General features: G+C 38.2%; 1 protein-coding gene across 4 annotated transcripts in view; it reads right to left on the reverse strand.

The window, feature by feature from the left end:
- rassf3 (Ras association domain family member 3) overlaps positions 1-27,058 on the reverse strand; it is a 72,660-nt gene that overhangs the window by 23,556 nt on the left and 22,046 nt on the right. The window contains exon 1 of one of the 4 annotated variants that reach the window (XM_038300220.1): positions 2,775-3,294. The exons of the other annotated variants lie outside the window; for them this stretch is intronic. Within the exon in view, the coding sequence (XP_038156148.1) occupies positions 2,775-2,933 (159 nt within the window). The 5' untranslated portion in view covers positions 2,934-3,294. Of the gene's footprint in view, positions 1-2,774; positions 3,295-27,058 lie in introns of those variants that run through there. 4 annotated transcript variants of the gene reach the window in all.

The raw sequence follows: 27,058 nt of genomic DNA on the forward strand, positions 1-27,058 counted from the left end.
CAATAAAAACAAAAATATGAAAAATGCATATAAAGACTACACTGTATGTGGTTTTAGTCTTCTTCTTTTAAGTTATGGTTTTACTTGAATAATCGGAGGAACTAACAACTAAAAACCCCTGATTAAATTTGAATATTTTGCAATAAACATAAAAAGTTAAGTGTTATTGGGATGTCCTTTTTCTACCTGGATAAAGTATGAAGTATTGTAAATAATACATTTTAAACGAGGTAAAAAGTAATGTTAGGTCTTATGTTATAGTAATCCACCCAAAAACAAAGCAGGAGACAAAGAAGGCTTTAAAAGAAGACAAATCTTATAATAAAAGGTTTCCTGTTTCACAAAAATGTCAAATAAACATATTGACTTTTAAATAGAATTAAATTACTGTCAAATTGAATCTACATATTCAAAAATCAACTAACTCCTGGCTCCCAGTCATGAATCCATTCATGGCCAAATGGAAGTAGTGAGACGAGGCACCAGCTGCTGACATCCATCCAAACCACAACACAATCACTGTCAGAGCAAACTACATCACATCATCTGTTCAAACACACAGCCGGCTCACTCTGCAGTATCAAACAGACTGAGCTAGTCTCTATCAGATTATTACCCTTTAGATAAATGCATGTTAGAAGAACAGCAACATGGCTCCTGACATCTACTGCACAGTAAGCCTACAGTGTGTCAGAGTGATCTGAATTAAACATGGGCTGCTTCAGCTGTCCACTGCAGAAATCATGGGGGGGGGGGTTGCTGTAGCTCTTCATGTGGTCAGCATGACATTTTCTGGACAGAAACATCCACTCACACACTCAAGAGGTCGTTAAAAAAGGGTTTGTGTTCATAAATCCCCCCCTGACTGTGTCAGCCTCTGTTTGAGTGTCAGTCAGCCAGTCAGCTGTCAGTCCTTTTGTATTTCAGTTTGTCCTCTTCTTGTATTTCCAAACTTATTAAACTTCACTTTCTCCCTGTAGAGAAATAACTCACATCTCCATGGAGCAACTCTAAAATAGCCTGGATCTATATTGCTAATGTTCTGGCTGTGACAGCATGGATTCTCTGGGATAAAAGCCAGACTGAGATGCATTCACACAATTACATCCATGTTTTCTCGTTTGCATAGACGGAAATATGAGAAACTCTCCCAGGTTTTAAATTGAGCTTCCTAAAGGAAAAAAAAAATCTATTCCAGTCTGGATATAATAACTGACACACTTTTTATGCTCGATTAGAGCCATTTAAAGTGCTTATATTGTTCAGCGTGACCCACATTTAGCTACTTAGCCAAAATTATATTGGAAAAGTTCCATGTTTGTGTTAACAAATGCCAACTAAAATAACAACTATTCACCAAAACAGTGAATGAGAAATCTTTTACTTAAAAACTTACAAAATAACTTATTTTTCCAAGTAACCACCAAAGGAGAAACTTAAACCCATTATTGAACATAAATACACATTTCCACTCTAGTTAACGCTGCGTTTTGTGCAGATAGAAGCAGCAGTTTTGTTTGGCGGTGCCACACATTCTTTCCCAGGGGGCCGCTCTCCCCTCCAGTTGTAATTACTGTTGGCATTTAGGAAACCAGCAGCACCCCACTGCAGCTCCAGGGCCGCAGCTTAAGGTCACAACCTTTCACTGCAGCGTTGCAAGGGCCACATTGTCCATCAGCCAAAACACAAAAGTGAAGGGTCGTGTAAGGCTATAGCTTCTGGATGCAAGATTCGTAAGACAGAAGCAGACAAATGTTAAGTGGGCAGAGAGAGGATGAAGAGCTTGGTTGTGCTACAGTATGCCGAGCTGTCAGGGCAGGGAACAAACCAGCTGTGTGTGCAAAGCTGAAATGAACTGGTGGACTTTTAAGGACGAGTGGCAAAGGAAGGACATGTGGTGCCTTGTAGCAGTATTTCTCACTCTTCAAGCTTTGTCATTCACAGATCTATTCAATTTACCCTCATTAAACCCTACAAGTCAAATATTACTAAGAAACAACTTTTGCAACAGTTGTAAAGACAATTAAGCAGCTTTTCTCACAATTAAACTGAAAATATTGTCATTTTTTCTATGTAAAGAGTTAAAGTTTGATCAGTTTAGATGGAAAGCTTCTGCAAACTTTAATTTACAAGTCTTGCCTCAGATACTTAAAGGCTTTAGGACTGAAAATATAACCTTTAGAACAAAGATATTTAGGGTTGTTTTCTGTCCATTCTTCCACAGCAAAATTAAGGAGGTTTCTTTACCGACTACCTTATAATTAACACCATTAATCTTTCCAACTCATCCCACAGCATAATGTTGCCACCACCATGCTGCAGTCTTTGTAAAAAAATAAATAAAAAAGCAAAAAGGTTTATAATTATTTCTCAATGCATGTTAATTGTGGCCCATTCATTCTAGAGCTTTTCTCCCCCTTGTTAACATTCAGGATTTTTAAAGAGTCAAATTCCTGCCAAACTGGACCTCTTGTCAAATTCCTGGTGAAACTTGAAAAACTGTGTTCTTGTGACTAATGTTCTAGTAAAACTCGCTCCAACAGCTGCCAAACCCCACTCTGTATGAAAATGTTAGAATTTAAAAGCATAAAACCGTTTTGTCTTAAAAAGAAATTGTTTTAAAACCTTAAAGATGGTTCCCACCTGACTGTCAGGTGAAACAAATCTTACACAACAGGTGGGTGGACACTTAACATGGATATCATTTGTTTCATTTAAAACAAGTTTTTTTTACATGTATCTGATAAAAGTTGTATTATTTTCTTAGTGGTTACCTTGCTGTCTGTAAGTTTCCCGGAAGGTTTTTTGAAGAAAGAGGTCCTGGCTGTGAAAAAGTACTCCTCGGAGTCCTCCTCCAAGCTGCTGTAGCCGCTGCTCATCGTGCTATTCCACGTCATTTGCGGACAAACTTCCCGACGCGGACCCGGTCGCATTAAATCCCCCCTCCTCCTCCGAAAATAAATAATATATATGTATGCAGCTGACGTAATAAAAACAGGCCAGACACGGAGATTACCCCGCCGGAGTCTTTGTTATCCGGTGATTCCCTCTTTCAAATCCGCTCAACTGTCTCCCTTCCTCTTCTTGGTTTACTGGAATAAGTCCACCGGTATGGCTGAAACTCGTTTAAATTGCTCCATTTTAAAATGTAAATAACCCCACTTACTTCTTAAAGAAAAAAAAGTATATTTTGTTGGTTAAATTAAGTCTAATGAATTAATTGAAATAACCGAAATATATCCCTCTAGGTCCACAAGTCAGTCGACGCCTCTGCCCCACGGTTCAATGTGTGGCTCCTCTGTGACAGCAGGCGAGCTACAGTGAAGCCCCTCCCACTACAAGAAATTAACCAATCATCTGTCTTCAAATTTTAAGTACGCCCACCCTGTATAATCAGCAGCCAATCAGATATTTAATTACGATTTTCTAAGTTTGGTTAAAAATTAAACCCAAAAGCCTGTAGAAATATCCCACAATTAAGGCTATTCCTTCAAAACTAATTCCTTAATCTTTATCAGTGGTGTCAAAACTACACTCATTTGTCACTTAAGTAGAAGTATGGATACTGCAGTTTAAAAAACACTCTGGTAAAAGTTGAAGTTTCAACTTGACCTCTTTACTCATGTAAAAGTTAAAAAGTGTTTGCTCCAAAAACTACATAAAGTATAAAAGTATAAAGTAATCTTTAAAAAAAAAACAGCCAGATGCCACTATATGAATTGAAAGCTCAATTTTTGTATTATTTCTTGACTATTTTGTATAATTCTTTGAGACAGGGCCAAGGATGAGGGAGGTCTTGTTGGTCTCCGTCTCCATCTCCCGATACGCTCTCGCCTGTGTCCGACCTTTCAGACATTTCAACATCTTTTTCTGAATCTGACATTGTAGCATGGCATGGACAATTCGCTTTTGCAGTTTTTAAGAAAACCTGCTTGCTTTCGATGATTTCCATTGGCTAACCAATGAGTGTTTGCGTTATATGACTCATCCAAAGACACTAGTTTTCACTAAACTGAAGCAAAGAATAACGAGTAACGTTTGTTTTAAAAATGTAAGGAATAGAAAATACAGATACTTATGTGAAAATGTAATGAGTAGAAGTCAGAAGTAGGAAAAAAAAAAGTAATGGAGTAAAGTGTAAATACCTAAAAAGTGTACTTAAGTATAGTAACGAAGTATTTGTACTTCGTTACTTGACACCTCTGATCTTTATGTTATTTTAATTTCCAAGAGTTTATTTCAGCAGCCTAATTCCGATATTATTTAGAAACCATAAAGAGAGCAATACTTGACAAAAACAAAAAAAGAGAGAAATAACCATAACCATTGTATTAAGATAAAGCATTAGATAAATTGCTGGCATACAGGGGCGTAGTCAGAAAATTTTTACAAGGGTGGCCAGGAAATAACCAATGTATACTGAGGGGTGGCCGAAAGTTGATAGGTGCCAGAACCTCTGGGTCACTCTACACTGTTCCAACAGGAAAATTAATGAGCACAACATCCATATTTTCTAAATAAAGACAAAATATCCTTTTCTAAAGCCTTTGCTAAAAAATAGACACATATTTTTAAACATCTTCCTAGATAAAAGGTATAGTGGATACAATTCTTTCAGGTTTGAGTTCTGGGGCGATCATCTTTCCTTTTCATTAGTTACTTTTACCAATAATCAGTCTGCAAAAAAAAAATACATTAGCAAGTACTAATATCTACATAAATTTATTATTTAATAAATTTTTATTAAAAATATTTAACTATGATCTCACTGAATACTCCTATATGACTTGCAGAGACAAATAATTTTCTCTTTACCCCATATAACACAAAATCTAGTTCTGAAAAGAGCATGGATTCTTTAGTTATCATCTTTAATGTCAGTATATTGATGTGCATAATTATTCACAGTGTTTTTTGTTGTTAAGTAAATGTTAATATATGAAAAAATAAAATGTTTTGAATATTCAACTTCAGAGTATTACTGTTGCCACCATCTGTACTAGAGGGGAAAAAATGGTAGGTGTGGCCATTGATTGTCTAAGGGTGGCCATGGCCCCCCCTAGCCCCCCATCTAGCTCTGCCCCTGCTGGCATAGCATAAACATCACAAACCTTTTGTTGGGTGCAGTCATTCTTTAGCTTATAAACTGAAGATTGTCCCCAATATATCTTTATTCGGCCTCTTTCACTCAGATAATCTCTAATAAAACATCTGGGATAACAAAGGGCCTTAGGAATTCAACTTAAATAGGAATAGGAATAGGAATAGGAATTCATTTTAAATATGATTAGAACTGCTCTGTGAAGACCTAGCTGCTTTGTTAGAGAACATCATCTCATACCAAGAAGGATGTCATCTTTAAAAGAATATAATGAGAAATTATTTTTACAATTTGCCATACGGCATATACAGGTGCTGGTCATAAAATTAGAATATCATGAAAAAGTAGATTGATTTCAGTAATTCCATTTAAAAAGTGAAACTTGTATATTATATTCATACATTACATACAAACTCATATATTTCAGATGTTTATTTTGTTTAATTTTGATGATTACAAATGACAACAAATGAAAATCTCAAATTCATCATATCAGAAAATTAGAATATTACTGAAGACCAATAAAAACAAAGGATTTATAGAAATGTTGGCCAACTGAAAAGTATGAACATGAAAAGTATGAGCATGTACAGCACTCAGTATTTAGTTGGGCCTCCTTTGGCCTGTATTACTGCAGCAATGCGGCGTGGCATGGAGTCGATCAGTCTGTGGCACTGCTCAGGTGTTATGATAGCCCAGGTTGCTCTAATAGTGGCTTTTAGCTCTTCTGAATTGTTGGGTCTGGTGTATTGCATCTTCTTCTTCACAATACCCCATAGATTTTCTATGGGGTTAAGGTCAGGAGAGTTTGCTGGCCAATTAAGAACAGGGATACCATGGTCCTTCAACCAGGTACTGGTAGCTTTGGCACTGTGTGCAGGTGCCAAGTCCTGTTGGAAAATGAAATCTGCATCTCCAAAAAGTTGGTCAGCTGCAGGAAGCATGAAGTGCTCTAAAACTTCCTGGTATGTGGCTGCGTTGACCCTGGACCTCAGAAAACACAATGGACCAACACCAGCAGATGACATGGCACCCCAAACCATCACTGACTGTGGAAACTTTACACTGGACTTCAAGCAACGTGGATGAAGTGCCTCTCTTCTTTTCCTCCAGACTCTGGGACCTTGATTTCCAAAGGAAATGCAAAATTTACTTTAATCAGAGAACATGACTTTGGACCACTCACCAGCAGTCCAGTCCTGTTTCTCTTTAGCCCAGGCAAGACGCTTCTGACGCTGTCTGTGGTTCAAGAGTGGCTTGACACAAGGAATGCGACAGCAGAAACCCATGTCTTTCATACGTCTGTGTGTGGTGGTTCTTGAAGCACTCACTCCAGCTGCAGTCCACTCTTTGTGAATCTCCCCCACATTTTTGAATGGGTTTTGTTTCACAATCCTCTCCAGGGTGCGGTTATCTCTCTTGCTTGTACACTTTTTTCGACCACATCTTTTCCTTCCCTTCGCCTCTCTATTAATGTGCTTGGACACTGAGCTCTGTGAACAGCCAGCCTCTTTAGCGATGACCTTTTGTGTCTTGCCCTCCTTGTGCAAGGTGTCGATGGTCGTCTTTTGGACAACTGTCAAGTCAGCAGTCTTCCCCATGATTGTGTAGCCTATAGAACTAGACTGAAAGACCATTTAAAGGCTTTTGCAGGTGGTTTGAGTTAATTAGCTGATTAGAGTGTGGCACCAGGGGCCATCAATTTTGAACCTTTTCACAATATTCTAATTTTCTGATATGATGAATTTGAGATTTTCATTTGTTGTCATTTGTAATCATCAAAATTAAACAAAATAAACATCTGAAATATATGAGTTTGTATGTAATGTATGAATATAATATACAAGTTTCGCTTTTTAAATGGAATTACTGAAATCAATCTACTTTTTCATGATATTCTAATTTTATGACCAGCACCTGTATGTCACATGACAAATGTATAAAAAAAAAATCCAGTCTGATGTGAGCAGCACTGAACACTGTAGCCCTATGTAGGATAACATCACTCAACACCCACATAAACATAGTAGGGGAAGTATCAGGCCATCAACGAACTTTCAGGGAGGCACTTCATATCTAAATATTGGTAGAGGATGTAAAAAGCTGGAGATTGCAGAGGTTCATCTTCAAGCAGGACAGTAATCCTATGGCAAGAGCTATAAAGTCATTATTCAGCAGATGTGTAAAGCTGGTAAAGACACACCCAAAAACATTTGCAGCTGTATAGTAAATGCAGCAATGTAGTTTTACAAAGCACTGACTCGGGGGAGATGAGTACAAAACATGCCACACTTTACTCAATCACAAATTAAACTTGTAACAAATGTTGAAATGCTGCCTACAATTTTGCCTAAACTTTGCTTTTAAGCTCAGAACTCCAATCAAACATGTAGATGTGAGAAATAAAAAGTTAAAATACGTAAAAAAAAAAATAAAAAGAAATCAGTACTCTTCTAAAGCATTGCAGCTGTAAAGCTTATAATTATAAACTATTGGGACTATAAATTGCAAAAATGGTCTAATCTGCAAAAAAGTAGATGAAGACATAAAACATTTGCCCACAAAGATTAAATCATTACACCATATTGAAGCCACAACCACACTGTTATGAAGAAATGACTAGACATCAATGCAAACCATCTGCTAAAAGCAGAACTGTAAACCAAAAGACATCCATTGCTCATGTTTTTTTTTTCTTTCTGTATGTGAGGGAATTGCACTCAGATGCAAAAGAAAAAAGCAGTTTACTTCTGCTCATTTCAACAGGTTCACTGAGACCTCAGTAAAGCCAACATATGGTTTGCAACAGAGTATAAAGTTACCAACCCCACAAAAAAAAAGAGGCAGGACATATAAGAAGGATGCTGCAGCCGGAAGACTAATGTGTGGAAAAATAATAGTAAAAATCTTGTTTCATTTTGCCTCCATTGCATCTTTACATTGATTTTTGTTCTTTTTCTTTCTGAAGCAAGCTATGTTAATCCCCTTATTGTTTAAAATGTACAAATTTAAAACTCTCAATCTGTAAGGAATCCAGATTGTGTGGGTTGTTTTTGTGTTTTTCTCCCTCCACCACCAGGTGGTGCCCTGTTCCTCGTTGGGCCTCCCTGCACACCTGCGGCTCGTTGGATCATTACCGGAGGAGTATTTGAGCAGTGGGCTGTCACTAGCTCGACGCCAGAGTGTTTGCCAGTTTTGGGTACTCTAGCAAAGCTGAGATTAGCAGAGTCTAACCAAAGCTTTGTTTCTCTGAGTCTAATCTTGTTTTTGTCTTTGCTCTTCGGCAGGAAGCCTTCCTGTGTAACTGGATAACCTGGACCTTCTCCCCCTGGAAGGATTACTGAGTACACACTGAGCAGGGGTAGACCTCCACATGATACGTTCAAGTCCTCATCGGAAAACCAAGTGACAGTCCGCTCCTTTACTCCTCTGGGTCCAACGTAAGTCTACCTGTCCGCTCTCCAACGAGTTCCCTCTCCTCTGGATTAATTCCCCACAAACTGGATTCAAGGATTAACAAGAGCCCCCTCAAACGTGAGTTTCTCTCCAGCTATATGCAAGCCTCAGTCAATTTTCCTACGGTCCCTGAACTGATCACTGTGACCTCTCCTTCAGACTTTCCAGTTCCAGTTCACCAGTCCACTGAGTTCCAGCTCCTAATTCTGTGTTTCATCAACATTCAATAAACCTGTTAAACTTTTTCCCTTGGTCTCTTAGTGGTTCTCTGCATGTGGATCAGATCGCTTAAAACCAATTATGACACAATCTATAATCGCTCTTTGGATTCCAAGGTCATATGGATGATTTTGAAACCATTTTAAAAACCCAAATATTTATTTGTTTGGCTTTACGCAGGTAAGAACATCTTTCTTTCCCTTTAGCCTTTAAGGTTTTTTTCTAACGTTCAGTTAGTCTCTCCTCTGTCTCTAATTTAATCTGCAAACCTGAGAAGAAGGCCTGCAGGCACTGAGAGGCACTCAAACAGCTTTCATGTCCATCTTACCATCATTTGAGTTGTCCTTTATAAGTAGACTTCACAGGACGAAAGGCTGACAACAAAAGATAAAAGCCATGATTGTATCTCTATTACAGGGTCGTTACATTTCATAAGGCTGTGTCTCTGGGATGTTATGTGACCCTGAAAAGGTTTTCTTTACAGAAATAGAATCTCTGAATGAAAAGCTGCTGCTTTTCAAGACTTGCAGCTAGACGATATGAAGAACAAATATCTACACTTTCTAAAACGTTTAACACCTTTTCAGACAATTTCCATTAATTGATTTCACTTCTCTGTATATAACGACAGGTTTATTTGGTTTAGGGTTTTGTTTCTATTTATGTTTGAAAATTGGTGTTTTATTTGGTTGATGTTAACTCGTCTCTTTTGTGTGTATTTTGTTGATTCATTGATTTTTTTTTTTATTGTTGTTTGTCAAAACTGTCTGAAATAAATTCCATTTATTCATAGCTGATTGACATCAAAACTAAAAAAAAGAAAAAACATTGTCTGCTTTAGATCAGTTAGGGTAACCAAACTTCTTTATTATTTACTTTATTACTTTCCTTAGTTACAGTTGTTTTGGAAAGCCCTAAAAGATGAGGTTATGGCTTTCTAAGCTTCTGCTGGGATATATTTTTTGTTGAATTTGCAGGGAAAAGGTACATCAAATGTAGTGAAAGGTTTACTGTCGAGTTTATATGGCTATAAAACACACAAAAGATTTATTTATGACTAAGCAGGTTGAGTTAAAGCTTCTTATATAACACTTTCATAAAGCAAGTTGGTAAACATGATCCAAACTGAGGTAAATTAAAGTGTTTCTGTGTTCAGTTACTTTCATTCACTACAGAAAGTGATGTTAAAGGTTCTTCGTGTTAAACTGGTCATGAAATAGCCCACCCAGCTGCAAAAAAGCCACAAAAATCAGTAAAGCAGGTTCCGCTGCAGAGTGGAACCTATGCTACATCTGCATTAAATCAAGCCTAACACAGCCTCACACATATACACACTCACACACAGATAGCAGAGGGAGAGTTATATGTATAAGAGCACTAATTTCAAACCAGGGAGGGGAAAAAAATAAAAAGAAGAGACCAAAATAAATATGCCACATGCGGGTCAGCCAAACCAAAATCTGATATTTTGAAATACAACACAGCAGAGAGCCTTTCAAAACAATCAGAGTGCACGGATCAGCACTGCTTTACTGGACTGTCCATAGTCCTGTGGGACATTAAACTATGCTGAAATTCTTCCTGTTAATGGAATAAAAAAAAAATCTAATAATTCATAACTTTTAGGAATTTAATCCAGGAGTTTAACACATTTATAGAGCTTTATAGATAGTTTTTCATCTAAACTGGGATACAATCATCAGTGTGCATCAGTCTATGAAACTCTCATTAAAGATTCATTTATAATCAAACATTAATTAAAGTCACAACTGTAATGCAATTATGAACATATTTCTCCTGTTTGATATGGAAATTGTGCACAAAACTGCAATACCACAAAACGTTACGATTCTGGCTCTTATTCCTGGAGGAAGCCCTCAAGTGCATGAAATAAATCTGCTAGTGTTTCATCACAAGTCAGATTTTACACAAATAAACTAGAGATGCAAAAACAACAAACACACACTGAGATTAATAGTAATAGTATGTGTGCGATCACTTATGTTAATCGGTCGGCCAATGATTTTTGGCTTGGAGCCAGTCAGGTTAAATATTAACTCAATTCCTGTAAAGACAGCTTTAAACTAGAACACACTAGAAAACTCCATCTCTAAACCCAATATCATTCAGAAAACAAAAAAAAGTTGTTTTTTTCTTAGACACTCAACAAGAGCTGCAACTAACAATCATTTTGTTAGTAGATTAACGCAATTATATTTTTTCTCAATTAATCTATTAATAATATCATAATAAAACGTTCTGGGTGTAGATTTGTTACAGATTTTCAACTAGTTGAAGGTAAAATGAAACTGCTTAAAGGGTTCTGAATGGAGCATATATACAGACAAACAAGGTTTCTCATTTTATAAGTTGTATAGGTATTGTGTACAGTTTTGGCTTAATTAATGCGCTGAATTGCTTGTTACTCTATCAAACTGCATGTTTTTATGCTCCACTTAATTAATTGGTTGGCAAATTTAGATTAAAATTATTCAAATAAATAATTAATTACAATTAATAGTTTCAGCCCTACATTTAGCGCCACCAGGCTGTCTAGAGGTGACTCTGAGGAAAAGCTCCTTTTAGTACCAGAAAGGTATTTAAAATAATTAAGTCAGATAAAGTTATGGAAGATATGGAAAAAGCTTTAAAAAATATATTATATACATTTTGGGGGAGTTCTGTGGTTCATTTATGGTGCTAGAGAGAGCAAGACCACCAGATGCTAACAGGAAGGTTGGTTGTATTACAGCAAGTTTTCTAAATTTATCCTTCAGAGCTTTGAGCCTGTCTTTTATGCTAAATGCTGGATTTGGAAATGATGATATTTATCTTTTTTGGACCATTCAGGGTAAAAGGAACAAACAGAAATGCTGCTATGTGTTTATTTTGGATGCAGTTTCATTTGACTCTTTGACAACCTACGAAAGACTACAAATAAAACATGTTAGATTGCTGCTGTATGTATTCATACCTCATTTTTATATGGAGAAGATATTAGAAATAATTTATTATATATGTATTCAATTTATTTTTGTTAATATTTAAGATGTAAATGACAAGACGTATTTGCCTTCTGCTCATCTAAAAACTTATGTCTGTAAACAATCATGTACTTGTAAAATAAAAAAAAATGCTTGAACAAACACCATCTGACATCATATAACTACTGTAATTTTTAAAAAGAAATTAGAATGGGCTAAAATTAGTATCAGAAAATCCAGGTTTTACAAATATGTGATAAAAATTGGTGAACTTTATTACATTTTGTGTAAAAACTTCACTTTTCCTGGCACATTTTCATTGAACCATTAATTCATGTCCTTAATTCTGAAGAAAAATCACAATAGTTTATTAACATACACTCACCGGCCACTTCATTAGGTACACCTGTCCAACTGCTCGTTAACACTTAATTTCTTAGCAGCCAATCACATGGCGGCAACTCAGTGCATTTAGGCATGTAGACATGGTCAAGACAATCTCCTGCAGTTCAAACCGAGCATATAGAAGGGCAACAGTGACTCAAATAACCACCCGTTACAACCAAGGTGGGCAGAAGAGCATCTCTGAACGCACAGTACGTCGAACTTTGAGGCATATGGGCTACAGCAGCAGAAGACCACACCGGGTGCCACTCCTTTCAGCTAAGAACAGGAAACTGAGGCTACAATTTGCACAAGCTCATCGAAATTGGACAATAGAAGATTGGAAAAACGTTGCCTGTTCTGATGAGTCTCGATTTCTGCTACAACATTCGGATGGTAGGGTCAGAATTTGGCGTCTACAACATGAAAGCATGGATCCATCCTGCCTTGTATCAACGGTTCAGGCTGGTGGTGGTGGTGTCATGGTGTGGGGAATATTTTCTTGGCACTCTTTGGGCCCCTTGGTACCAATTGAGCATCGCTGCAACGCCACAGCCTACCTGAGTATTGTTGCTGACCATGTCCATCCCTTTATGACCACAATGTACCCAACTTCTGATGGCTACTTTCAGCAGGATAATGCGCCATGTCATAAAGCTGGAATCATCTCAGACTGGTTTCTTGAACATGACAATGAGTTCACTGTACTCAAATGGCCTCCACAGTCACCAGATCTCAATCCAATAGAGCATCTTTGGGATGTGGTGGAACGGGAGATTCGCATCATGGATGTGCAGCCGTCAAATCTGCGGCAACTGTGTGATGCCATCATGTCAATATGGACCAAACTCCCTGAGGAATGCTTCCAGCACCTTGTTGAATCTATGCCACGAAGAATTGAGGCAGTTCTGAAGGCAAAACGGGATCCAACCCGTTACTAGCATGGGGTACCTAATAAAGTGGCCGGTGAGTGTATATACTATACTTATTTGCTTATTGGTTAGTCTTGCAAAAACTGCATTCATGGATGGATGGCTGGAAACATAATTACCACCTGAACTATTAAAATAAGTGAGATTTTGATTAAACTAACTTATTTTCTTACAATATACAAATGATGCAAGCAGTATAAGAAGAAAATGACCTCTCTGGTATTTATTGTGGCCTCTCAGTCATTTTGTCAAACCATATCTAGTTATTAAATACTCTTTAGTGGCTTGAAAATGTTGACTTACCTCTTAAATCTCAATTTAAACTTTTCCCACATGTGGCTAACCTCTGCAAAACCCATTAATCTTCATGTAACCCTCAGATTGGGGGCTTATTTTACATAAAAAGGGAACAGCAAAGTAATTATGGCTTAACAGACCTTTCCTATCTAGGGACCTACTAATCCTAGACCTTTCTGACACTTTGCAGGATTAAAGAGGGGGAAAAGAATTATATAAATGTAGCAAAACTTGGGTTTCAGACTACAGCAGGTGTTTCAAACTCCAGCCATTGTGGGTCAGCGTCCTGCAACTATTAGAGAAACCCCAGATCCAACTTACCTGATTCTAATTGTGCAGAATTACTACCTCAGCAAACTTCCCTTTACTGCAGAGTCCTGGTGAAGACCTAATAATCTGACAACAGTTTTAAGGCAGAAAAAGAACTACCGGTAACGCTTCTAAACTCTTCCAAGATAGCAATCTAAAGAGTTTACTGTTGATTAGTGGAAATAGGGGTCATCTTGTAGTCAGAAAGTTAAGGGTTTGATTACAGCTTTTAGCAGCTGCATGTCAATGTGCCATTTGAAAGACACTGAACCTTATGTTACCTATGAGTTTGCATAATTGTACGTTAATATCCAGTATTATTATCCTGGATATTAAAGTATAGATTAGCAGGGTGTGGGATGTAATAAAACAAGGAGTCCGTGTGGCTTTTAGCAGATGATATGGTTCTATTGGCATCTTCAGGCATCGACCTTCGGCGGCCACTTCAGCCAAGCATGAAGCTGGCTGGGATGTGAGTCAGCTCCTCTGAGTCTGAGGCCGTTTCAACCTTCCAGTCTGGCTCACCCAGAGATCGAGTATCTTGTTACCAAGGCTAAATCTGCAGCACTGAAGGCTTTACTTTGGGCTGCGTGAAGAAAAAGCTGTTTTAAATAGTTGTTTTCACTCTCTTGGTCAGTTTTTTTTTTTTTTTTAGCATTCTGAATCTTGAACAATATAAAATAAATTGGACAGAGAGGGCTAAAATAAGGTTGCTTTAGCCATAGAGAAGTAAGGAGAAACAGATAGAAAGATCCAGGTGTCGAACATCTGGCCTGAAGTCACCTTTGGATTTCTCAAAAGAAGTTATTTAAACACAAATCAACAGTTTTCCATACTTTTAAATACAATCTATGAAAGACCTTCATGCAGTCTGAGGTGCCATTGAGAAAGGACACATGACTTCTGCACATGCTTAACATTGCTTCAGCCACATATACAGAGACGTGGCGATGAAGAGGTTTGGACATAAGAATGCTGTTAGGGTGAGATGGATGATCTGTAGCTCCACCAGTTACACATTACACACATTCCACTGGTGACACAACCTATAGTGTTTCCAACCCAGCCTGAGGCTCCGATCACGGCGACTGATGGTGAAACCAGGAGGGTCACCAGAGCTACATGTGAGTCACTAACCAATCACTTCCTCAAGGTTTGCTGTCACTATTAATCTTTGTCCTGAAACTGGCTGAGCTTAAAAGACATTCACTGTGTGCAGGCATATTTGGAAAACATCAATTTATTCCTATTAGTGAAAAATGTAATGTATGTAAACACACAAAAGAAAATTTTTTTCCACTACACAATGTTAAAATCTACTTAGTGTTATTTTCTCTCTTAAACTTTTTAAATGTAGGCCTCCGAAAATTCAAACACGTCAGAGGACAAAAGAAAAATCTAAATAATCCGAAGCACAGAAGGTTGTTCAGGCTGCAGGAGCAGATGGAGGTCACTAACTGTATTTGGGTGCTTCTAAATTAAGTTTATCTAGTCTGCTGCATCTGCTGCCTGATTAAATTACTCTGGTTGGGTTAATATGGAGCAAGTAGACAAAAAAAAACTTTTAAAACTTGTTCTAAAAGCTTTAGTTTGGATTTTATTTGAGTAAAAGAGTACAGATTCTGCTTTTGCATGGTTATAAAAGCGGGTCCTGTGGGAAAAGCAGACAGCAGCTGAATGTCTGGTTAAAAATTAATCCAGTTTAAAAGCAGAGACGCTGTGCAACAGACCTCACTGTGTCCCCTGTGATGGGACAGAATGCAACATATAATCATCAAATGCATGTGTAGATTAAACAAAAAACATGTCTTACAATGAATGCATTCTAATATTTATGCATTGAATTTATGGATTGATTAAAAATGTAGGAGATTATATCATGTATTACCTGATCTTCAACTATTTTTCCTGCAGATGCCAGTACAACTTAGGATTTAGAGGTTGGTTTGGCTGCATGGGGTAAATTTGAGGATTTCTGTGAGGTTAGTTGAGCTAATTCCAGCAAGCAAAATTATTTAATAAAAAACACAAACAAAAAAAAGGCTTGAGGTCGGCTAATATTAAACTTCTAGAAATACCTGAACCCTATCAATGGTTTGGCCACATTTACACACAAACAGGGGAATTAGTAGGGTTGTAAATAATAATCGTTTTGTATCGATGCATCGATCCAAAAGCCGACGATCCGATGCATCGACACGTCCGCAAGATAATCGATTAATGTTTTTTTTTTTCCCTCCGGTCTATTTTTATCCATTTGCTCCTGGGCGTAATTCTTCCTCCCGTGCTGCGGTGGCGCTAAACCTATTTTCCCCTCCTACCGCGCTTCCTGGTTATACTCTTATGCTGCGTTCACACCGGGGGCAGCAAAAGCAGCAAAATCGCGTCTGCTGCTTCATTTTTGCTGCTTGTACCAGTGAATTCTGACGCGCGTCTGAAGCAGCTTTGCTGCTCTCGCTGCGCGGTCCAAAAGTGGCTCTGACGCGCGTTGGGCAGAGCTTCACTATCCTTTTCTCTGCCTTGCAGCTACACTATATTGCCAAAAGTATTTGCTCACCCATCCAAATTATTGGAATCAGGTGTTCCAATCACTTCCATGGCCACAGGTGTATAAATTCAAGCACCTAGGCATGCAGACTGTTTTTACAAACATTTGTGAAAGAATGGGTCGCTCTCAGGAGCTCAGTGAATTCCAGCGTGGAACTGTGATAGGATGCCACCTGTGCAACAAATCCAGTCGTGAAATTTCCTCGCTCCTAAATATTCCACAGTCAACTGTCAGCTGTATTATAAGAAAATGGAAGTGTTTGGGAACGACAGCAACTCAGCCACGAAGTGGTAGGCCACGTAAACTGACGGAGCGGGGTCAGCGGATGCTGAAGCGCATAGTGCGAAGAGGTCGCCAACTTTCTGCAGAGTCAATCACTACAGACCTCCAAACTTCATGTGGCCTTCAGATTAGCTCAAGAACAGTGCGCAGAGAGCTTCATGGAATGGGTTTCCATGGTCGAGCAGCTGCATCCAAGCCATACATCACCAAGTGCAATGCAAAGCGTCGGATGCGGTGGTGTAAAGCACGCCGCCACTGGACTCTAGAGCAGTGGAGACGCGTTCTCTGGAGTGACGAATCGCGCTTCTCCATCTGGCAATCTGATGGACGGGTCTGGGTTTGGCGGTTGCCAGGAGAACGGTACTTGTCTGACTGCATTGTGCCAAGTGTAAAGTTTGGTGGAGGGGGGATTATGGTGTGAGGTTGTTTTTCAGGAGCTGGGCTTGGCCCCTTAGTTCCAGTGAAAGGAACTCTGAATGCTTCAGCATACCAAGACATTTTGGACAATTCCATGCTCCCAACTTTGTGGGAACAGTTTGGAGCTGGCCCCTTCCTCTTCCAACATGACTGTGCACCAGTGCACAAAGCAAGGTCCATAAAGACATGGATGACAGAGTCTGGTGTGGATGAACTTGACTGGCCTGCACAGAGTCCTGACCTCAACCCGATAGAACACCTTTGGGATGAATTAGAGCGGAGACTGAGAGCCAGGCCTTCTCGTCCAACATCAGTGTGCGACCTCACAAATGCGCTTCTGGAAGAATGGTCAAAAATTCCCATAAACACACTCCTAAACCTTGTGGACAGCCTTCCCAGAAGAGTTGAAGCTGTTCTAGCTGCAAAGGGTGGACCGACGTCATATTGAACCCTATGGATTAGGAACGGGATGTCACTTAAGCTCATATGTGAGTCAAGGCAGGTGAGCAAATACTTTTGGCAATATAGTGTATATTTGCTGTGATCAGTGGGAATAAAGTAGTTTTAATATGTTTTTAAGTGAGAAAATACACCTGAAAACTTCATCAGTGCAGTCAGTTCATCCAGATTACAATCCTGCCTCCCAATATTATTTCTGTCGGAGCCGCTCAGACCCCCACATACCAGCGGTGCGCCGACAGAAGGAATCCATTCATCAGCAGCCTCTGGCCGGGTCGCCTCCTCGCGGTTTACCGCTGTGGCTGGTAGGTGTTTTTCATCTAAATAATCCGGTCTGCAGGCACCAGAATAATAAAAGCGAACATATTCTGCCGGCAGATGTATATATTTTAAGTTAATTATGCTTTAATAAACTGTTTAAGAGAAGTGATCAGAGCAGTCTGTGTCATCAGCGCTGTGTCTCTCTCCCAGCCAGCTCCCAGATCAGCTTCTCTGATTGGTTGACGCGGCGCGTCGAGCAGCAAAAATTCAATTTTTCCATCTCGAGCAGCAGCGCGTTTGCGGCGCGTCGCGCGCGTCAGATGCCAAAATCGCCCGACGCGCTGCTTCGGCTGCTCAGACGCGCTGCGCTTGCTGCTCGAAACGCGCCGCGGGACATTTTGCTGCGCCTTGACGCGCGTCAACATTGACTTTGCATGTAAACTCGCTGCTTCTGTCGCGCCAGCTGCCCCCGGTGTGAACGCAGCATTACAGCAGTTTGTTGCAGCAAGCTTCACACAGACATTTTTAAATTATGCTCAGTATTGAAGCGTGGTCTGGGCTACACGCTGTGGGTCTAGATACGGCCGAGGCGATGAGGAAGTGGGGGCGAGTTTAGTCCGACGACGGAGGGACAATGGGGCAAAAAGAGCGGAGATTCAGCTGGAAAAAGGCTCCCAGCGTTCTCGCGCACCTCGCTCTTCTAGCGGGTCAGACTTCACGAGTTGTTTTCCGCAATTTCGGTCATAAAAACAAAACTAGCCGGCCTCCTGTCTGGTGCACTGTTTGCGGTCAGCTACAATCTGGGAGAGGTGCAGCGGAGCGTCTCTCAAGGGGCGGTGACGTCAACACTCTGGAGCCTTCTTCTTCTTCTTCTTTTTTTTAATGGCGGTTGGCAAACAACTTATAGGTGCATTACCGCCACCTTCCAGAATGGAGTATGGACCAGACAAACTATTATATTCTCCCTAAAATACCCGTTCTTCTTAGAAAATTAAAAATACCCCCAAAAACTACATCCCCAGATGACCTTTGAAACAATTCCCTTATATGTAGTTTATTTTTATTCCTGTCTAACTCTCTACACAACATCTCTCTTTCCTGAATATATTTATTACATTCTAAAAAAATATGTTGGACAGTTTCTCTGGAGCCGAGGTATTGCATTGAACTCATTACACTGATATTGTGCAGTATTTTTGCAGTATTTTTTGATGCAACTTTTCTACTTCTGTTATTTGCTGTTGTTTCTAAAGAAAATGCATAATGATATTACAGCTTTCATTGATTTATTTCAAACTTGAAACTTTGTTTAGCCTGTAAGGTGTAAAAATAAAAATAAAAATAAATAATAATAAAAAAAAAATTAACCGATTAATCGATTAATCGGATCGAATCGAATCGTGGTGTATTCTTAAGTATCGAAAATAATCGAATCGTTGGGTCAGGAAATCGATACTGAATCGAATCGCCATGATGGATGTGATTTACACCCCTAGGAATTAGTAGGTGACCTCATGAAGGCTGTATATGTGTACAGGAGTATTTATTAGTGAGGAGTGGTTCCTTTTTTCTGCAGGAGGGCGTTTCTCTGGTCTAATTAACAGGTAAGAGCTCCTCACAGCTTCTTTGAAGGTAGAAAAAAACACAGGAGGGTTTTATTAAGGGAAGTCCCTTAAACATATATTTTTTTTGTCAATAATTAAAATGTTGCCATTTATTTTCTACAATTTAAAACAAACAGCATGTAATCATATATCATAAATATAGGTTTTTATTATAACAGCTGGGGTTAAGTTTTTATGATAATGGCTATAGGCCTCCAGGGGAGGAGCCTCACAGAGATAGAGCCAAAACAATAATTATTTCCCCCCTAAATTTAAGTCTGAACCTGATTTGTTTAAAGCTCCACTAAACGGGTGCAGTGATAAAAGAGTTTTTGCATAAAACCTTCTGAAAATGAAGCTTTTCATCAGTTGAAAGCGGCATTTAAAAGCAGTTCTAAGTTTGCTTCTTCTTTTAATTGCATTGTTTTAAATAAATATTTTTTCATATTCCCTATTTCTTTGTTAACTAGAAATAGTTCAATTAATAGTTAATAGTTTAATTTTTAACTTTTAAAAAGGGATATTATTTAAAAGATTTGAAAATCAAAAGCAAACAAGATTGCTTTTAAAACTTTTCTGTATTTTTCTGTCATTTATTTCTTAATTAATTGTTTTATTTATTAAAGACAAACTAAATGAAATTAAGCCCTATTTAAATAGCTGAAAATAAGAAAATTGCATAAAGATCTCCAAGGGGAAATCAGCCTAAAACTGTTTAAAAGGCTGTGGTCATCCTTCCTTATTCTTCTTTTAAAAGAACAACCTACTACTGAAAATAGGTCAGATAGACAAAATATTGACTTCTGAAGTTGAATATCTTTAAAGTGTTACTAAAACCTGTTTTAAAAGTTTGCCAATATGACTGTATTCCATCATCCTGAGGAACTGAAAGTGGGTCAAGCTTTTTTTCAAGGTTAAATGCGCTGCACTTTAAGATTTAGACGATTCTGAAACAAATGTCTCAAAATAGCTTCAGTTTGTGAAATTAACAAATTTCTTTTTTTTATTTTCTAGATAAGCCTGCTCCCTGACCCCTCTGCAGGACTTAGAGGCACATGCCCAGGATTATTACTATTGGCTGACATTCTGGGAGAAAATAACAACAGGAAGCAGCAGCTCTCAGTGAGGCTTTCACAGCCTTAAAGCTTAATTGATCACTAATCACTAAAACAGATCAAGGAAAAGCTGAAATAAAGAAAAATGCTTATGGTGAGTCCAACATGAGAAGATATGAGGTGCAGCAGATGAAATTGGATGCAGATGATGATTTCTGAGGGTTCCTCAGAACGTGTCCCGGTGTACTGCTGTCTACTGCAGGGTGTGCAGCCCCGTGTTTTACCCTGACAGACAAAACACAGAGTGTCTCATGATCAAAGAGCAGAAGAATGCTGCCGGAGGATCACATGCAGGCCCCGGTGTATCACATAATCGCAGACAGACAGCAAGAGCAGGGATGAGGGATTAAACACAAACATTAGAGTCGGGTAGGTTACCCCGGCAGCTTCTGGAGAAGAAGATGGATTGTTAACTAACAAGGGAGTAAATATGCCAGAAAGTGATGAGACTTTTTACCGTTATCAGAAACGAGTCATGAACTGATAGCTAACTTTAAACAAAGTGGAACAACCTTCAACAACATGAAGAAGGGTAGAGTTTTAACTAGAGAATAAAGCTCATGTATTTGCTCATCTGGCCTAAGCTCATATAGGTTCAGATCAAGAACCCAAACCATACTTTCTATAATCTCTCTTTCCATCAATCTTTAAACCTAACAAATTGCAGTAAAGCAGGTGTTTGATCTCCTTGCAGCTGCTAAACTCAGATTCATCCATCTGATTTCCAGACGTAAAGAGAGTCAGTGAAAGATATGATCACAGTAGAATATCTCCTCTACTCTTAAATGCACAGATGTTTAACACCACTTGATCCAATGCTTTGCATTGAACTCAGTAATGCAATGCCTCAAAAGCAACTTCTCAGTAGGCATGCCGAGGTGCTGGATGTCTTCTGGTCAGATGGAAGGACTGGAACCAACAAATTCAAAGGCCAACGGATGTTTATAACTCTAAAACTTTTCTTCTTTGGTGTTTCTCTCTGCATTTTGCATTAAAAAGTGGTGCTTTTATTATATGTATTATTTGATTTGAAAATAACTTAATTTTGTTTGGAAAAAAAGCTTGTAAAGTGGGACTGTATCTAAATCTTAAAAAAAAAAAAACTTCCGAGATGTTCTAGTTATTCTTTGTAAACACCCAGACTTTTTTTTTTACAGTCTACAGTAGATGTACTACATCTAATTTCTTTTTTTTTACTTTACACTGATTTCCAATCAAACAAGATGAGTAAAAGCTGCTGGTTTGACCTCAAACAGCATAAGGGAGTCTTTCTGTGGTAACAGCAAAATAGCATAACTGTAAGTCCCATTTCAAACACAGACTCCCTGTTTAACTCAGTGATTTATTGCCAACTCTTCCAAAACTATTTTGTTTTACTATCAGTGCCAAAGGCTCTTCAGTAAGAATTAGGTTAAAATACTACTTTTTAAAATTACCTTATAAGTGAAAATCTTTGGAATAATTTATGGTTCTGTTTTTCTTCATTTTTTATTACAAAACAACGATTTCTTTGTCAATCAAAATCCTGTTGCTTCAGTTTAAAGCCTCTTAGCGTCCTTTCAGCAGTTTATGGTGTTGACAGGAGGGTCACTGAGTAATAAGGCTGAATGAAAGCTGAAAGTGTGTCATTTACAGTGCCCTCTTATCCAAGTTGGTCGGTATTTTCAGATAGAGATCGTTCAAAAAGATAAGGACAGGAGCTGAGATAAACCTAAACAAACAAATGCTAAGCAGCAAAATAGATGGCAGTTCACTGGGGAGTCCCACCCTGATAAGTATCTAGGTTTTCCTTTCAACCACCAGCAAAAAAAGGGAGAAAATAATTCTTCCAAACACATGAAAAAGATTGAACTGGTTAGAGTTTTGTTTTGGCCACGGAAATGTGGTGACAGATCTGTAGACCTATTTTAGACTGTGATCATGTGCAAGTAAAACACAAACGAAAAGATCTTTTGAGTTTGTTCATTCCCAATAACTAGGTTTTCTGAGACAAACAAATTCTATTGAATCTCTGAGAAAATGTGCAATTAATTTATGTAAACACGGTTACTCATACTGGGCCATTACTGATTTTGACTAATCAACAATAAATACTGAAGGCAACATAATCAAAAAGCATAATTTATGCAATTTTTTGTCCATTAAGCAGAGAAAGAAACAGTTTCCTTTTTATTTCTAATTTCAAATTTTTTTACAGCTTCCTGTAGCAGCTGCCCCATGTTAATGCTAGCTGGTATGTTTCCATCATAAACAGAAATTCTTAAGAAATTCAAGAAAAAGGATCATCAAGCCAATAAGATTAAGGGAAGCAGAAAGATACAGTACTGCGAAAGGGCTAAAGAAAATAAGTCTAAAATATTCATTTCTATTGCATGGTTTTCTATTGTGTATTCTACTATACTCTCTTTGTTCTATTATATCTTTCTATTTTTTTAAATATCAAACATTTTTACTATAGATGGGTAAAATGAAATTTTATATATATATATAAAGGGCTTTATAAATGTAAAGCTGCTATGAAAGCTTTTATGTAACCCTGTTTAGTTTGTTTTACAAATCAATTCAACTAATTATTTGTCATTTGCTTTAGAGTCGATTGTGTTTTACATACCTCAAACTTAACTGAAGGACTTAAATTATTTAGGTCAAGTACAGTGACGTGAATCTGAGAAATTTTGAGCTAATATTCTTAGATTCTTAAATACAAATTCGCTCCAATGACACATGACAGTATGATGATAAAAACCCTTTCCAAAACAAATAATGCTTGACGCAATGAGGCCACCAAGCATTTGTCCATCAGCTTTACTCCTATACCCAAATAAATGTCAGTGGTTTGCTTTACAATCATGAAACAGTAAAATACGCCATCATTGAAAATAGTGAACCATGCCAAACTTGGGGGGGCATAAGGGATCTTATCATCGAGCATCTTGCACTAGTACACCAATTACCCTGTAGCTTTGAAACTGTTTAAATTTGAAACCATTTGAAACCGTTTGATTAAAAACTATAATATGCAAAGATAGAATAAATATGGGGGAATGTTACAATGCAACTTGGAGAAAACAGAAATACGAAACCATCCATCCATTTTCTCCAGCTTAGTCATTGTCAGAGTTGCAACAGACAACCATGCACACACACTCACACCTAAGGACAATTTAGAGAAGCCAATTAAGTCAGTCAGTCAAGTTTTTGCACTGTGGGAGGCAGCTGGAGTATGCGGAGAGAACTCATACTGTATTCCATGCAGAAAGAATCCAGGCTGGGTATTGAACCCATAATCCTCTTCCTGCAAGGCAGCAGTGCTACCCACTTCGCCACTGTGCCGTCTTCTGAAACCAACAAAATATTATTCATAGTTGAAAGTGGGTATATAACTGCAATAAAATGTCTCAGAAAAAACAAGTCCTTTCTTAGTATCAGTATTATCAGAGTAACAGTTGGCCCTATTGCTACATGTTTGCCGACATCTGATAGAAATCAGAGGGACCCATCTGTTGGTCGCTCTCTAAGCTGCAGACTGGTGTCTTGTTTCCACACCAAGCAGCTGATGATGCTACTACTTTGACTGTTTGACTGAGAACTTAATCCCAGACAATCCATAAAAGATTATACTTCAAAAGTGAGTGTTATATTTCATCCCTCTATCACTCTTGGTTGTGCTTATGATTCAGCTTTACGCAGCTCTTAGAAATCAGCAATTACGGAAAATGTTTCTATGAAGAACTCTGGTTCTGCAGTTTAATGATTTACTCTGTTTTATTGTCAGTCCCATAAAAAAAACAACTAAATGCATCAGCAAAAAAACAGTCCTGCTGAGGAATACAGGCTAAAGTAACAGAAGGTTAGAATAAATAGAACACATGGTGGTATGCTAGCAAAACACTTTTCTTATTTCTATATTTATAAAATACTAGGCTTAAATTAACTTGACCTTTCTCACTAGAACGCTGTCAAGCTGAAACACCGCTTCTATTCAAACAGCTAATAAAACAGAAACGGGTTCCTTTAAGGAGGCCAGCATGATGCCGTTTGAACATTTCCAAACAGCCCAGCTCTCTCCTAATGACAGAGCTTATTTGGTTTCTGTGGAAATGTTGGGGTCTTGATGTTTGCTTCAGTTTAAAAATAATAATGTGTGGCATATGGAATGCTTTTCCCTGCAACAAAGTAAACAAGGGATCTGATTTACAGTTGAAATGCTGCTTGGTTAAATGAAATTAAGAGTAGAGATCTACAAGACACTCCTCTAAGTCTCGCTCTCTACCGATCTGAAACCTGTGCAGTCTATAAACATGCTTTATCTCAACCAGCCTCACTTCTTTGAGTTTCTTCTTCCATTTCCTAATCTATGTTTGCAGGGCTCTAGAGAGGTCAACCTATTTTGCAATGGAGAAGTTAAAAGAAAATAAATCTGCACCAATGCAACCTGCAATTCAAAAGAAAAAATTCACAAATAAAACCACAACTATTTTAGTCTCGTGTTGTTTATTAATGTCGCCACAGGGAGACTTTCATGTCCTGGAGAGAAAAAAATCTGTCTATGAAAATCGAAAAAACCTGAAGCAAAATTCATTTAAACAGTTTGTGTAATCAGAATGGGTTTGTTCCTGAAACGAAACACACCAAGTTCTTCAGAGACATGCAACCATTACAGTCATCAGCGACATATGTGAGCAGAGATGAGAGACAGGCATTCAATATGACCCTTGTTCTAAAGATGTGTGTTTATTACAAAATATAATTCTGTGGTACTTATCTCATATGTCATAATAATCTAAGGAAACTCCAGGAGAGTATCTGAGCCTAGGAGTAAGCATTTCACAAACTGATCTGAATATTGTCTCTTATATACAATGTTTTTGATCCTTTACTCTCTTTACTACAATTACTGTTATAAATCTGCTCCTGCTCTGCTTTAATTTATAAATCTTTGTTGAATCTTTTTAAGAACACCCTGTAATACCCCTTTCTCTCTGACTCAAGAACCTTTTTAAACTCAGAAACAATCGGCTTTTAGTGGCAGTAGGAAAAGCTCATTGATGCGTGTCTTTCCGGGTAAAGAACTCAGAAATGAAACCCACTTTTAAAATCGCCGTGACTCTGATCGGCATGTGGGAACACAAGAACCGGGTTGACCTGCTAAATCACATAATACAATTGAACGCAACGTACGGACGTCAACACACTGCGCCAGCCACGTCTGATCTAACAAGCCGAAACAACTCTGTTTACGTTCGTTAAACATGGCACAGAGCTGGTGAGAGGGATTCAGACGGATAAAAGAGCGAAACAGTAAAGCAAACTGATTACGCCCTGGCTTACTTACATGTTAATCTCCATTGTTTACTTTCCTGATTCTTGTCCCACTGGTGACATCATCAACGCTAACCCAGCGTGATGGTGTCACCAGACACTCAGTGGCGGCAGAGGTCACACAGCTGCCAGCTTTCTTTGCCAGTGGGAAGGAAGCAAAATTGTTAGCTGGTCCATCCATGCTTGAAAAACCTGCGTTAACCCGGTATTTTCAGTGGTAGAGAAGCTTTAGCTGTCCCATTCATTTATCCCACAGGGATAAATAAAGAATATTTCCTTAAATGACCGAATTATGACAGAATTTAGACCGTCTGTGTTTGTTTTTTTCCCCACTCTATTATTATATGGTATACTTTCAGAAAAAGAAAAAGAGAGCTGTCTAATATTTTTCTTAATTAATGTATAGATATACATACACTTCTGAGTGTAATGGCCAATGCTAATGCTACAGAGAGTGGGACAATTTGGTTTAGCCAAGGCCAGAGATTAATGAGGCCAAACTACATGTGAATGACATGTAACTTTAATGGAGGATAGCTAATTGGACAATGCATTTATATGTCCAGTTTGACATTACAGATTAACTTTAATTATTGACACATTTTCAACAGGTTTTGTAAATTTCTGCTCTTAATAAAGAATTTGAATCTCAACCAGAACGTTAAATAGTTATTTACAGCTCAATATTGTCTACATTGAAGCAGTTAAACAAAAGGAGAACCTGTTAAACTGCTGTAAAAGTGATTTGGATGAACCCAATGTCTGTGCTAGTGCAACTAAGAACAAGATGTCAGACGCACCGGTGTAACCAAAGCAAAATGTTATACTAGAGCCCCTGTTCAGAAGGTAATACTAGCTTGTTTGTCTTTGTGCGACACAATAGGTGGCTGATCAGAAGACAGGAGGAAGGGGAAGATTTGCTAGAGATACTAAAAGGAAGAGCAGCATGATAATCACATGGTGATGGTTTGTTTACAGGGACAACTGTTTGAATCTAGATGTTTGATAGAGAAGGGCAGAGATAATGAAGGGATACACAGGAACCTGAGACTGTAATGTTTATTTTTCTGCTGGTTGCCACCGAGTTACTATCATTATCATCAAGCAGGTGTACAATATATGTGGGACTTTACTGTTTCGAGAAATTAGAGGTAATTAAAGTAATTAAATTAAAGCTCCTGTTGTGACAAGCTCATGGTGAAGCCCATTATACTTGTTTTCAGCATCATTAGATAAATACTGCTGATTAAAATCTTTTGAAAATGTAAGAAGGAAGTTACAAGTATTCGCATTTACACTGCTGCATCACAACCAAGACGTAGGTTGAGCTTTAAAATGCAAAAGGAGAGAATTTACTGACATATTAAT

Source organism: Cyprinodon tularosa, unplaced genomic scaffold (genome assembly GCF_016077235.1).
Source record: "Cyprinodon tularosa strain WSP-4 unplaced genomic scaffold, ASM1607723v1 ctg442, whole genome shotgun sequence".
Classification (NCBI taxonomy): Eukaryota; Metazoa; Chordata; class Actinopteri; order Cyprinodontiformes; family Cyprinodontidae; genus Cyprinodon; species Cyprinodon tularosa.